Raw genomic sequence first — 13,230 nt, 5'->3', positions numbered from 1 at the left:
CTAAAACTGGTCACGTGCGATTAGAATGAAAACATATCCCAGAGAACAGACCAACTCGGTAAATAAGTGTTATTAACCCCAGGTTCATTTTGTGCCGGAATTGTCCTTTAAGCTGTATATGGCCTTGCCTGCATCTCATACCTCACACATCAGTGGAAACAAGAAGCCGGAAATATAAGATAAGATTTTAAAAAATAAAAAAAACAATTTCGATTGCATTTCCTGTGTATAACCACAGCTAATATACAGGAAGAAGATATCAATCAAAACGTGTGCATCTGCTAACAGGAATCTGTAAGTCTCAACAGCAGCAAGTTGAGGTGTCCCAGTTCATACCTATCATATGCACTAATAAATATACTGCTTAAGAGCATTTCAGAAATGTAATTAAAAGGTATTAAAAGATATAAATCACAAGAAACACACAGTGTAATTTGCAATTCAGAATCCCATTGGTGATCTTTATTGGTTTAATGTTTAGAAATCACAGATTAAAAGAGACACCTTTTTACCCTTCATGCAAAGCATCACTGGAGAGATAAATAATGAAGACAACCAATAGACACTGATGTCTTATGTGACTGGATATTGTAACTGTGTGCAAGTGTCAGATTTAGTTGCTAAAAAAATAAGCCTGTGTTCACCTAATATGTGAGTAGATAGTAATAAGTGTATGCTGGGATCTGAGATAAACTGTCAGTAGAGTGTTCAGTCAACCTCCTCGATAGTTGGGCCAGAGGAGGAGCCGCCTCCAGCTCCACCAGGGAAGCCACCAGGCATTCCCCCAGGCATTCCTCCAGGCATTCCTCCTGGCATACCCCCCTGGTATAGCTTGGAGATGATGGGGTTGCACACTTTCTCTAGTTCCTTCTGCTGGTGTTCGTACTCATCCTTCTCTGCTGTCTAGGTTACAGAAGGAATGAAGAAGTCATTTCAACAGGGAAGTGGGGGAATTGCTTCACATTGTTTACAAGATATGAACATACTGTAGGAAACCACTCTGCCTTCACAATGTGAGCCAAAGCAGAACCTCTTTCATCACGATTCGTTCAGTCAATACATTTTTACCTGGTTTCTGTCCAGCCAGGCAATGACTTCGTTGCACTTGTCTACAATGGCCTTTTTGTCCTCAGGGCTGATCTTTTCTTGGAGCTTCTCATCTTCCACAGTGCTCTTCATGTTGAAGGCCAGAGACTCAAGAGAGTTCTTGGCTGTGACTTTTTCTCTCTGGGCCTCATCCTCAGCCTTGAACTGCTCTGCCTCCTGCACCATCTGCTCAATGTCCTCCTTGCTCAGTCGCCCTATGGGAATATAAAATACCATGCTCATTACCTCCTGTGCAATATTTGTTTTCATTTATTCTCTGTTCATTCTTTCAACTTGTGAGCTACATTAGCTTTGTAATGCTCCTGAAGATTTAATGTGATTATCTACCTTTGTCATTGGTGATGGTGATCTTGTTTTCCTTTCCAGTACTTTTGTCCACTGCAGATACATTCAGAATGCCATTGGCATCAATGTCAAAGGTCACCTCAATCTGAGGAACACCTCTGGGAGCAGGTGGAATACCGGTCAGCTCAAACTTGCCCAGAATGTTATTGTCCTTGGTCATGGCTCTCTCACCTTCATAAACCTGAAAACAATTACTTAATTCAAATTCTGATGCCTCAGTGAATACGCTCAGGATTAATTGCAATACACAGGGGCAATAAGGAATTAACTGTTATTTGTCTGGAATGTTACTTTACTATGGTTGCGCTACCTGAATGAGCACACCAGGTTGGTTGTCTGAATAGGTAGTAAAGGTCTGGGTTTGCTTGGTGGGGATGGTGGTGTTCCTTTTGATAAGGACAGTCATTACTCCTCCAGCTGTCTCAATTCCCAGGGACAGGGGCGTGACATCCAGCAGCAGGAGGTCCTGTACATTCTCAGACTTGTCACCAGCCAAGATGGCTGCCTGCACAGCTGTGAACAAATGGGGAAACTAATGCCATGAACAGCTTTCGTTTAAACCACTTGGTCGTGACAGCTTTTATACTAAAATAGTAATATGACTAGAAAATGAGAATAACATAAATAAGGATACCCACCTGCACCATAGGCCACAGCCTCATCAGGGTTGATGCTCTTGTTGAGGTCACGGCCATTAAACAAGTCCTGCAGCAGCTTTTGAATCTTGGGGATACGTGTGGAGCCCCCCACCAGGACAATATCATGGATCTGACTCTTATCCATCTTGGCATCCCTCAGGGCCTTCTCCACAGGCTCGAGGGTTCCACGAAACAGGTCTGCATTGAGCTCTTCAAAACGAGCCCTGGTGATGGAAGTGTAGAAATCTACCCCTTCGTAGAGTGAATCAATCTCAATACTGGCCTGGGTGCTGCTGGAGAGGGTGCGCTTGGCACGTTCGCAGGCTGTGCGCAGACGACGGACAGCTCGTTTGTTGTTGTTGATTTCCTTTTTGAACTTGCGCTTGAACTCAGCAATGAAGTGGTTAACCATGCGGTTATCAAAATCTTCACCACCCAAGTGAGTGTCACCAGCTGTGGACTTGACCTCAAAGATGCCATCCTCGATAGTCAGGATTGACACATCAAAAGTACCACCTCCAAGGTCAAAGATAAGAACATTACGTTCACCGCCAACCTAAAATGAATGATAAGAATTACAAATAGAAACATAAATCTGGTTACAGTTTGAATTGTATTATTTTTATTATTATTATTTTATTAGTTAGTAACCTTTTTGTCCAGGCCATAAGCAATGGCTGCAGCAGTGGGCTCATTGATGATGCGCAGCACATTAAGTCCAGCGATGGTTCCAGCATCTTTGGTGGCTTGACGCTGAGAGTCATTGAAGTAAGCAGGAACTGTGATAACTGCATTGCTCACTGGCTGTAAAGACAGTAGACTTTGAGTCAACACGCAATTATCTGTCTTGCTGCAAACATGCAAAAATGTGATCAGAAGCCACAAGGCACTCATAGAAACATTTTCTCACAATGTGTTTTGAGGTGGAGGAAAGTGCTTACCATGATTACGAGGTGTTACATTTTAGATATGGTTTTCTGTGTGTAAACAGGTGTAGATACTAGATACTGTTTCCTGACAGCTGTGGCTTGTCATTGCCATGCATAAAACCAAACTACCCTATGTCCTTTCAAGCATAGTGTTATACACTTATATCTACCTTGCCGAGATAAGCCTCGGAAATCTCCTTCATCTTGGTGAGGACCATTGAGGAAATCTCCTCAGCGTAGAAGGTCTTGATCTCACCCTTGTATTCAACCTCCACCTTGGGTTTCGATGAGTCATTCACAACTTTGAAGGGCCAATACTTCATATCTGACTGCACCACAGCATCGTCAAACTTACGACCAATTAGACGCTTAGCATCTGAAGGAGATATAAGAGACAAACAAGACACTGTAAGTTCACAGTGTGCAAGCAAGTTTTCTTCTCAAAAAATAACTTGTTAGCATGGTGAGGAGACTGAAAATAATTATTTTGGATCACTGTTTTCGAGTCTGTTGTGTTTTTGGTGTTGCAATCCTCACCAAATACAGTGTTGGCTGGGTTCATGGCCACCTGGTTCTTTGCAGCATCTCCAATCAGTCTCTCAGTGTCTGTGAACGCCACGTAGCTGGGCGTGGTCCTGTTGCCCTGGTCATTGGCAATGATCTCCACTTTGCCATGCTGGAAGATGCCCACACAGGAATATGTGGTGCCCAGATCAATGCCTACTGCTGGTCCTTTAGACATCTTAGATAGAAGAAAGAAGTAAAAAAGGTAAAAGAAGCGTGTTAGTAACTGTGGCCTTTTTTTGGACAGTATTTCCAGATTAGTGCATGTATTCATCATCACTGAATTAATTTTATTCATTATGATGTTTATGATTGTAATAGTTTTGTACTTATAGAATGTGTATCTACCTGCATATATGTACACCCACATATACATTCTGTAGGCGTATTTATAAAGGTGTGCCTTTCCCTTTTATCTACATAAGCTGCATCTGGCATGGCCATGTGAGGCTCAGCTAGTGCTGGAGTTACTTCCATGGATCAGTGGCTCAAATCACGTCCTGACACTTGAGATGAGAGAGTATGTCACACTACTCTTTGACTCTCTTTCCACACCACTTCTCTCTCCACTCCTCTCTCAGCAACATAAGACTAGAGTGTCTCGGTCAGGCTGGTGAAATGTTAAATACTGATCCTGTAATAGTGATCGGTGTGTCTATTTTCCAACAGCTGGCTCCAAATAGCTTACAGTTACTATAATAAGAATGAGCACATCTACATGGCAATGAATAGAAGGTGCTCAAAAATTAAGAGATGATTTATCAATGACTAGTGGGCAGGACTTCCCTGTCTCCTATAAAAAACCAAAAATACACACAAAACTACAGCTTTTAGGTGCAGTAACGTATTTGATTAGTGAAGAACTCAACAAAAGCTTCTTGTTGCATGTAGCCGTAATCTGACAAACCCAGCAAAATGGGACAGGAAATAAAACCTTTTTAGAGGCAGAGGAAATCAGAAACACACAGCTAAATATTACAACAAATAAAGCAAAAAAACTGCCTTGATTAAAGTTTGAAGATTTTTAGATGATCTTTTTTCATCTGTTTGCATAATGGGTAGAAGTAGAGACTTTCTTCCTTCAATGTCCCAGAACTGCTTCAACTGACAGACTATTGAATTATCACTTGTTATCCAGTTGCGTAACACAGAGCAGAAAATGCTGACAGAGTGCTGTTGCTTCACTACCTGTCCTACGCCCACATCTGAAACTTTCCATGTAATAACACGTTGGCCTGCTACATATAAGCAACATGCTACATAAAGTGCTACATATATGGAGGTCTGTATTAAATTCTGTCATAGCCATACTGTATAGTTAAGAAGAGGAGGCAAGGTGACATTCAACTGACGCTGTTTTGATATGGAAAGGAATCATTAAAATCATCCAAACGGACATTTGTTTGCTTAACAGCCTTTGAACTATGTGGGTTTGTTTGTGGTCATTCTGCTTCAGCCTGTCATGCAATTGTTTTTGACAGAAACCATGCAAGCCTGACGTATGTGGAAATACCTCTCACATTTGGCAGTTAGGTTTTTAAAGCAGCAAGCAAGACAGACTATGAAGCCAGGCTGAATGCAATGCTTCTCATATAAGGGGTTACCTTGTGCTGTCAGACGTTCAAGACTCGAGAGTTTACTGAGTTACAGTGGTGCCTAGCACACTCCTCTCCAGCACTCCTTTCCCTCTCCTGGCAGGCGGACTAAGAGGGCGAGTGTCTCTGCTCCCTAGTGTATATAGAGTACCATGCAGGGAGAGCCCATCAGGGTGTCAGGTGACACCAAGGAAAGTTCTAGGCCCATATTCCTGCTCATTGACTGGATTTCCTTGAAAGAAAGCTTGGTGTTACCTCTGAAGCTCTCTGCTGAGCAACACAATTTCAAATTAAAAATGTAAAATGACATAGGGCTTTATCTGAACCAAATGTGTTTTTATTACAGAAACTTCTGTCTTAAACACATTTGATCATAAAAAGCTTAAAATCTCATCCAGATGTAAATTCCATTTGCAGTATAGAAGCTGTAATTAAGAGGTCACATTATTAGCTCACTTGAGAAATACACATTTGTGACATGTTTTGCATGCTGGCAGGGGCCAGGAGGTAGAGCACATTGTCCATTACTCACAAGGTTGGTGGTACAACTCTTGTCCACACATTCAATTGTCCTTGAGCAAGACACCAAACCTCAATTTGGTCCTGATCGGCAGGCCAGCACCTTGCATGGCTGCTCCACCGTCTGTGTGAGTATGTGTGAACAGGTTAATGCCAGAAACAGTCCCTTTACACTGATGATCTGTACAGTCTATCTGCTTTATGTGTGAACAAATGTTACTTTTGAGGAGGGAGAATGACTGTAGTTGCACAAAGGCGTGTGCTTTTGTGTGGTAATGTTTCTATAAGGGAACTTTATTCTTTTGCATAACACATTTCAAAATCCGTTTTTAAAGACCTCCTGTGTAAGACAACACCACATATTAAACAATCTTGAATAGTTTTATTGAGGTATAATTTTTCAGGTTGTTTATATCCAGCATGTGTTTCTTTCTCTATTTAAGACATTGTTATGCAGTAAGTTTTCCTTCCCCTTACTGCACGATCCCTCTGCCAGAGCTAAAAAACTGAACATCTATTCTTGTTACATAGGCCTCTTTGACACACAGGCCATCTGGCATTAAATATAACTGCAGTTTGTTACAGACACCACCTGTTGCAACACACCACATCATAGTATTCACACACACATGTCAAGCAGTGGTTTTCTTCTAGCAGTTGAATATTGCATAACCCGAAAAAAATAATTCTTTAAAGCTTTGAGTCTGAAGTACTAAGACATTCAACTTAAACGTTTCATATTCATGGTCGTGTTGGTCAACTTTTATACAATAAATACTGTACATTTATAATGAACAGCCGTAAGTGATCAGACTGAAGGTAAGCAGCCATTAGTACATCAGTGTTTCCCTCAGAAATAAAAACTAAGAATATGTGCCATCAAAAAACAAGGAAAAGGGGAACTATGGATTATACGGCCCCTGTTACAAATTACATTTTCAAAAGAGTCTTGGATGTCACATCAGGTATTTCAATAGTAGCTATCACTTTAAAATAAGTAAACTGCGGAGTTGATAAAGAAAGTCCTCTTGTTTGCTCTTGTGTGCTCTGCACCGCCCATTCATATAGTCCCAAGCACAGCGCTTGCAGTAGTTGTACAAATGGCGTTCTGCTTTCTTCAGTGTGCTGTTCAGGTCCAGTGTTCCCTGAAGGCTGCTCAAACAGGCAAAGGCGTAATCAATACATTCATAAACAAATACACAATCCCTTGTTTGTGATGACATTTTCATGCCTTAACATACAGACAAACCTGTTTGTGAACTGGATGAGTTGTACATCATCTCTGCACCGCAGCAGAGACTCTCTGTTCTCTAACAGGATGGCTGCACAGATGAAGAGCTCAAAGGTGAAGTCAGTGTTGATAGCCTGCAGCTCTGACTGTGAACTGTCATCTGCGAACATCACAAGGCAGAGACATATCACTAAAATATTATGCTAATTATAATGCTCCAGCTCTGTCTTCTTAGTCTGAGACTCTACTAGAGTAGCTTTGCATGATTTACTCTTCAACAACATCCTTATTTATCTTATATCAGTAAATATCTAGCTTTACTTCACAACTGAAAAAGCTTGAAGAAAAAGCACTGGAATCATGTCATTCAGAGCAGTCTGTTCATATGGTTTTTGTTTTACATACGTTTACCCCATAATTTGACACTTTGGCCTCATTAATATCAACATTGTAACAGCATAAATTCAGCCTTATTTATTCTGCGAACAAAGTTCTGTGTTTCACCTGTGCTGCATTTTCGTGTCAGCCTTTCCTGATAACGGGCTCTATCTACTTGTTGAGAGATAAGCTCCAGGTGGTCACAACTCAAGATCTCGAACAAACGTAATGCGTCACTGTGTTCAAACTCCCTCTGGAAACCCAGCAGCAGCCACCTTAAATGAGGGGCAACACATGCACACATGCACACACAAACACAAACACAAACAAAACAAGCACATGGAATATAAACCCATATTTAGATTTAGAGAATGAAAATACAGAATGGTACCAAACTGAGTGCAGATTTACCTGTGGCAGAAGGTGAAGCTCTCCATGCTGTCTGTGACCAAATGAGCATAAAGCTGAGGGTCCAGTTCCTTCAACAGGGCTGCTTCCAACTCTAAAACAGATTAAACACAACTCTTTCATATGCTTATACTGCAGTATCTAAACTAATGTATAGACTGACTGTACTGGAATCTGTTTTGAATAGTTTTATTTCTAGTTAGTTCAGGAACTGTTTGTTTCTGGTTTTGGCCCAGTGTTATGTTATTGTTTTGGAAATACACTTTCAATATCCCTGTTTTACCACTAGAGGTCTCAATTTTGTTTTTGAAATTTCATTTAGGAACAAATCTCATTACACAACATGCATATCTTGGAAACATAACACTTGTTATACATTAAGTTGCATTTCTGTTTGCTAATCTCACCTATTTTCCTGTGCAGACCATCAGCCCTAAAGTCTTTGGAGAATTTCTCCATGTAGCAGGAAAAACTCCAGAAAGTGTCCACCTCAGAGTCAAGGACCTCCAGGAAGCGGCTGCACAGGTCATTCATTCCTTGGGCATAACTGACCTCTGGATTAACAATCAAGACAAGTGGAGCACAAACAAACAGTAAGTGTCTTTCATGGCACACCACACAGCCTCTTGTGCTGTCTGATCTAGCCAGTGTCAATGAACCTGAAGAGGCCTCATCCTTGTTGTTTACCTGGATGAAAAGCAGCATATGTGATGAGGATATCTCTCAACACCAACAGATTGCCCAAACCTTCACCCCTGCAGACACATACATTATTAGTAAGGCATAAATAAGAAGTTAATCAGCAATTATCAGAAACTATAATAACTATAAACTACAACAACTACAATATTAAATTATGTTTTGCAAATTATCTCAGAGACTCCAAATCCAATTTAGTCGTTTTTTTAACCTTGTGTTTATCTAAATTTATAGCACATACTTGAGATCAGTGGCTTTCAAACTTTCTCATGTCAAGCACCCTCAAACTGACACAAATTAGTCCTCATTTTATAAGATTTTGTCCCAGATTTTGTTGATGTGGTCTTTAGAGTTAGTTGTGTTAGAGTTAATACCAATAAATTAAACATGACCGTCTATTGCTTTTTGTTTTTGGCATCAACTGAGGTAAATAACCCCTTTTAGCTGCTTAAAACTAAATGTATGGATCTTTACTCCCTCAGACATCACGTCAAGGGTCAGCAGTTCCAACACTATCTCTCGACTCATATCTAAAGGCTCACAATCACTCACTGGTAGTAGCTCAGGTCTCTGTTAGTTCTCGGTACATCCTTGTCAATGATTCGTATGGCTTCCCGCAGCTCCACTTGATCAAATGTGACCCGCTCAAACAATATCTGGTGGGGGGAAAGAAATGCAGACACAATTGATTTTGATCTCAGTTTTAATCGTTTTAGTGGAGTCAATACATTTAAATACACTTATTTTTTATTCTGGTATTAGAAATGGGAATAATAATGTACAGGCTGTAAACTAGTGTCAGTAGTTTGAAGTGAGTATCATTCTGTTAAAGTTGGTTGTGAAGTATCACTATCTGTATGCACAAATCTATCAGCTGCACTCACTCTTCAGACAGAAGTGTTAAACACTTCAGCTAGCACAAAGAGGTCAAATGATACCACTGTTTGTTTAACAAAATTAGATCCTGTTGTGTAATTTCCCTAAACACACTTCACTCCTCCCACTTTAAAAAGTTCATCTTTTCTCTTCTACCAAACAAAGCCAAAGAAAATATATTTAATGGAACTACAGAAATCTAACAAATATAATGTATTGTATAGAAAAACAGAAGTTCATATGAAATAGAAAAGATAAATATAGATTAGAATTACAGTAACATATATCTAACTCATCTAACCTGTGCCTGCAGCTCCAAGAAAGCCAGTCTGTCCCTGACCTCCTCTGACTGGTCCTGGGTCTGTTGCTGGGCCTGTGCCTGCCTCTGGTCAAAGTACCTGACCGCTGCCACCAACTCAGCTGGATGAAGATCATATGGTCACAGACATTTTAAAAACAGGAAAGCAGAGCAGAGAAAGTTTTGAAATTTGATTTCCTTCATTGTGACAGAGTTGGTGCACGTTTGGGGTTTTACCATCAGTGCCGTTGAGATGCATTTGCACAGCTGAAGGTAGAAACTGCTGCCACTTTCTCTTCATGACCCGGTAACGTACAACCAATTGCTCCTGCAGCAAAGAGCGCTCTAAAGCCGTTGAGCTGCATGGGTACATCCCAAACAGAAAGCGCCACACCAGGCCACGCTCAGAGGGAGACACGCCACCTGGACAGGGATTGAAAACATTTAGCTCACTGACATTGTGTTTTCAAGCCAAGAGGTTATTTCAGCTGTTATCATTTAGTCAAACCAAGCACCACCCGACCAAGTGGAACAATTAGAGCTTCACAGCTGAAAACAGAGAGAATCTTCAGGAGAGAAACACTGGTCCAGAATTTGGTGAACTTTACCCTTCTTTCACTGGGATTTGAGATGAGGATTTGAGATGTCTTATGTAATGTTTTGCTCTGCAAGTTCTTTAATCTTTGGTTTCCATGTTTGTAGGGATGGAATGTGCACAAAGGTCAAAAGGCCACAGAAAAAGAAGTTTCCACATTCCTGCCCATGGATGGTAGATTGAATGTGATGTGATACCCCAGCGAGAACTCCTTTGTGTAGACTGTCTTGTGCCCAATGTTCTGCTGAAGCCTTCAGGACTTTCAGCTATCTAAAAAAAAAAGCCAATCAGCATTCTAAGTTGGTACCAAGACCATCTAAGTGACAGTATAAGAACTGTTTTAAAACATTTATGAGGAGGGGCCACCTCTGAAACATTAATCCAGGCATATCCTCATTTCTTAGCATCACACACTGAATAGTTTTGTTTGACTGTTGAACCTCATGTGATTTTATTCTGCTCCTTAGGAATGGCATGTTTTGTTTTATCTCTGTAGTCACGCTGGAGTTGTTTGCTTGAAGGGGTCCGACATACAATGAAATGATCGATTTCAGAGAATGGCTTGACTGTGTCTCAGTTTATAGTCCTGCAGCAAAGCATCACTTGACTCCATCTTGGTTGACGCATTTAGACACTCATCATAGAAATCTTTGTTAAATTATAAACTGTAACAACAAAATACTGCATGTGTAGAAACCTGGGCACACACACATTTCTCTCCATACTTAAGCCACATTTTATATTATGAAATGTTTAATCTCCTTTATTAAATTAGACAAATTGTTGTTGCATGGCATATCACTGTTTGGATACAGAAATGTATGAATAATCCCTCAAATGTGAATTTCACTGGATTAGCAAAGATTTTGTATTTCTTAATGGGCATTATAGGATTATTTAAGATTTCTTCTTGGCCTGTTGTGACCTTAATCATTACTTTTTACTGTATTAGGCTAAAACTGAGCCACACTTGTTGCATGCAAAACTGTTGTTGCATATAAATGAAGAAGTTTGTCATAATGATGCAACTAAACTTGACATTACATGCCATGTGCAAAGCATGTGATTACCTAATATCTGCATCAACCCTTGACAGACAGACAGACAGACAGACAGATATACCGTTTTTGAAAATATGCATCCTCAGTCTTGACTCGTCGACCCTTCCCTCAGCGTCCATGACCCCAGGTAAAGTGAGACGTGCGGCGGACAGAGAAGGGGAGCTGACCGCGGCAACTCTCCTCTGGAAGCGGACATCACGCCGCTGACTGTCCGAGGAGCTCGTCTCTTCTCCCGCTGTCTGCCGTGGACTCCCGTTATTCAGATGTTCCATCACGCCACGCACAGGTGAAGAAGAGCTCGTCTGACGTGCCGCATCCACAACAGACAGCCCTCGGTCATCCCCACAGACTGCTCCCGTCGCTTCCCATCTCCCTGTGCTGAGCTTGGGCTGAAACCGAAACCAGTCAGGACTTATTCCTTTCTTTCCAGCCGTGTCAAATCGATCAAGATTACAAAACTTTTGTTGAAGTAGTTTTTCAGAAACGCATTTACAGCCCCCGCTGACTCTCATTCGTCCATCTGGGAGTCATATGACTGCACCTTGAGATCCGAGTTTGGCCCACATTCCAGGTGGAGTGAGTCTGGACTTAAGTGCCAAAGTTCACATTGGATTTGTGAGAGTGTCTTACTCCACCTAGTGGTTTTATTTATCAAAGACAACAACATCCAGCACAGCAGAAAGGTTTCCCGGAACAGTTTGTGTATTAATAAAAGCCATTGATGTGGCTGTGTGTGCCAAAACAAATCCATCATTCTTTTTCATTACTTTGAATAGGGAAATGTTCATGGGGGACAGCAATATTTGCTGGGAAAATCCCCAAATTAAGATATTTGAACTCCAAATCATTGCATTACTGTACCACATTACTGAAGTATTGAAAAGAGAAACGTGGCATTAGAAAACAATAATTTTTTTATGTTTTATATGCAAATCTTCAGACAATTTTCCAAATACATCTACGTCTTTTTCGTTGGACTTTTTAACACATTTTTTAAAAATTAATCTAAATGAATTTGACTGACTGGCCAGGCCTCTTTTAGGGGTGGCGCCTCTAGATCTGCTCCTACTTTGAATTTAGATTTTTAACTATATAGAAACAAGAGAAACAGTTCTAGTTGTGGTGTAATTATTTTCTTAATTAGATAAACATGTTAATATGAGGCTTGCTTACTGCTTTTCCCCGTTGCTCGTCCACGTTTGTGTGAGGACATGTTTGGATTTGTTTGTTTGTTTCTTTCCTTGGAATTGAATATAAAGAAACCCAAGAATAGTGGGTTAATTAAGCTCTTAAAGGACCCCACTGATTGATTGTGGGATACAAGGAGGAGCAAATTATGTGGGAAAAATAAAGTATGTATATAAGTAACTGAATAGGTTAAATCATTAATTTAATGGCCAACTAGTTCATGGCATCCCAAATCCAAATTGAAGCTCTAATGATAGACGGTGTCACATGTTGTACAGATTGTAAAACGCAACACTGTGTAAAAATCTTACACCAGTTCTAGCGTTAAGTCATGTACTGTATGTGTGATGGAGACAAAATCCAAAGTCTACATTCTGAAGTTTCAAACTGCAGTAGAAGGATAATAACATAAAGAGGGAATTTGGTGGTGACAATGTTTTGTCCCACTCGGACTGATGGAACCTGATATTAGTTTCAGCTAAACTTTGGAATATTTTTGCACTTGAAATTGCTCTATAGAAGGGATCTGTCTGTCGCCAGTATGGACGAGAGGAACAATTACAGCAGTCAAAAATGCTATCAAGTTTATGCACATTTGAGGATTGTATGAGGCCTTATCTGATTAAACTATAATTTCAACAGGACACACACAGCTTTTTCTGTTTCTTTTTTCTACTTATAAATGGAAACGTAACAAAATCACATAATTTCCATTCTATTTCATCTACTACTACACTTTTAATGTGCATAGGTTACATACACATACAAAGTGGAACTACCCTCCTCATGAGCTGGTCGT

The 13,230-nt window shown here is 40.5% G+C and overlaps 3 protein-coding genes across 3 annotated transcripts in view; all 3 read right to left on the bottom strand.

The window, feature by feature from the left end:
• Positions 1-13,230, bottom strand: part of LOC118335796 (chymotrypsin-like protease CTRL-1) — a gene marked incomplete in the record, with an annotated part of 151,345 nt that overhangs the window by 2,615 nt on the left and 135,500 nt on the right.
• Positions 431-5,344, bottom strand: hsc70 (heat shock cognate 70). The gene is made up of 9 exons (XM_035672218.1): positions 5,188-5,344; positions 3,557-3,761; positions 3,190-3,395; positions 2,742-2,894; positions 2,091-2,646; positions 1,763-1,965; positions 1,435-1,633; positions 1,069-1,301; positions 431-903 (listed from the first exon to the last, which is right to left on the bottom strand). The coding sequence occupies exons 2-9, from the start codon at positions 3,759-3,761 to the stop codon at positions 709-711; spliced, it is 1,950 nt and encodes a 649-aa protein (XP_035528111.1). The 5' UTR covers positions 5,188-5,344; the 3' UTR covers positions 431-708.
• si:dkey-238d18.4 (TBC1 domain family member 15) lies at positions 6,060-11,836 on the bottom strand. The gene is made up of 10 exons (XM_035672219.1): positions 11,305-11,836; positions 9,825-10,010; positions 9,591-9,709; positions 8,966-9,069; positions 8,402-8,469; positions 8,122-8,268; positions 7,718-7,808; positions 7,433-7,581; positions 6,947-7,088; positions 6,060-6,849 (listed from the first exon to the last, which is right to left on the bottom strand). The coding sequence occupies exons 1-10, from the start codon at positions 11,753-11,755 to the stop codon at positions 6,681-6,683; spliced, it is 1,626 nt and encodes a 541-aa protein (XP_035528112.1). The 5' UTR covers positions 11,756-11,836; the 3' UTR covers positions 6,060-6,680.

This window comes from Morone saxatilis, unplaced genomic scaffold (genome assembly GCF_004916995.1).
Source record: "Morone saxatilis isolate NCDOM2014 unplaced genomic scaffold, NCSU_SB_2.0 Contig24, whole genome shotgun sequence".
Taxonomy (NCBI): Eukaryota; Metazoa; Chordata; class Actinopteri; family Moronidae; genus Morone; species Morone saxatilis.
Note: the sequence above shows the minus strand (reverse complement) of the source record. Positions and strands in the feature narration are given on the sequence as shown.

What these genes read in the sequence shown, in the direction of transcription:
- si:dkey-238d18.4 (XM_035672219.1), bottom strand. Translation starts at nt 11,755, where the DNA reads ATGAGAGTCAGCGGGGGCTGTAAATGCGTTTCTGAAAAACTACTTCAA. An exon ending in GATGCATATTTTCAAAAACG is followed by an intron (nt 10,011 to 11,304) that starts GTATATCTGTCT and finishes ATCCCTGTCCAG; the next exon opens with GTGGCGTGTCTCCCTCTGAG. An exon ending in GACACGAAAATGCAGCACAG is followed by an intron (nt 7,089 to 7,432) that starts GTGAAACACAGA and finishes TGATGTTCGCAG; the next exon opens with ATGACAGTTCACAGTCAGAG.
- hsc70 (XM_035672218.1), bottom strand. Translation starts at nt 3,761, where the DNA reads ATGTCTAAAGGACCAGCAGTAGGCATTGATCTGGGCACCACATATTCC. An exon ending in CCGAGGCTTATCTCGGCAAG is followed by an intron (nt 2,895 to 3,189) that starts GTAGATATAAGT and finishes CTGTCTTTACAG; the next exon opens with CCAGTGAGCAATGCAGTTAT. An exon ending in CTTATGGCCTGGACAAAAAG is followed by an intron (nt 2,647 to 2,741) that starts GTTACTAACTAA and finishes CATTCATTTTAG; the next exon opens with GTTGGCGGTGAACGTAATGT.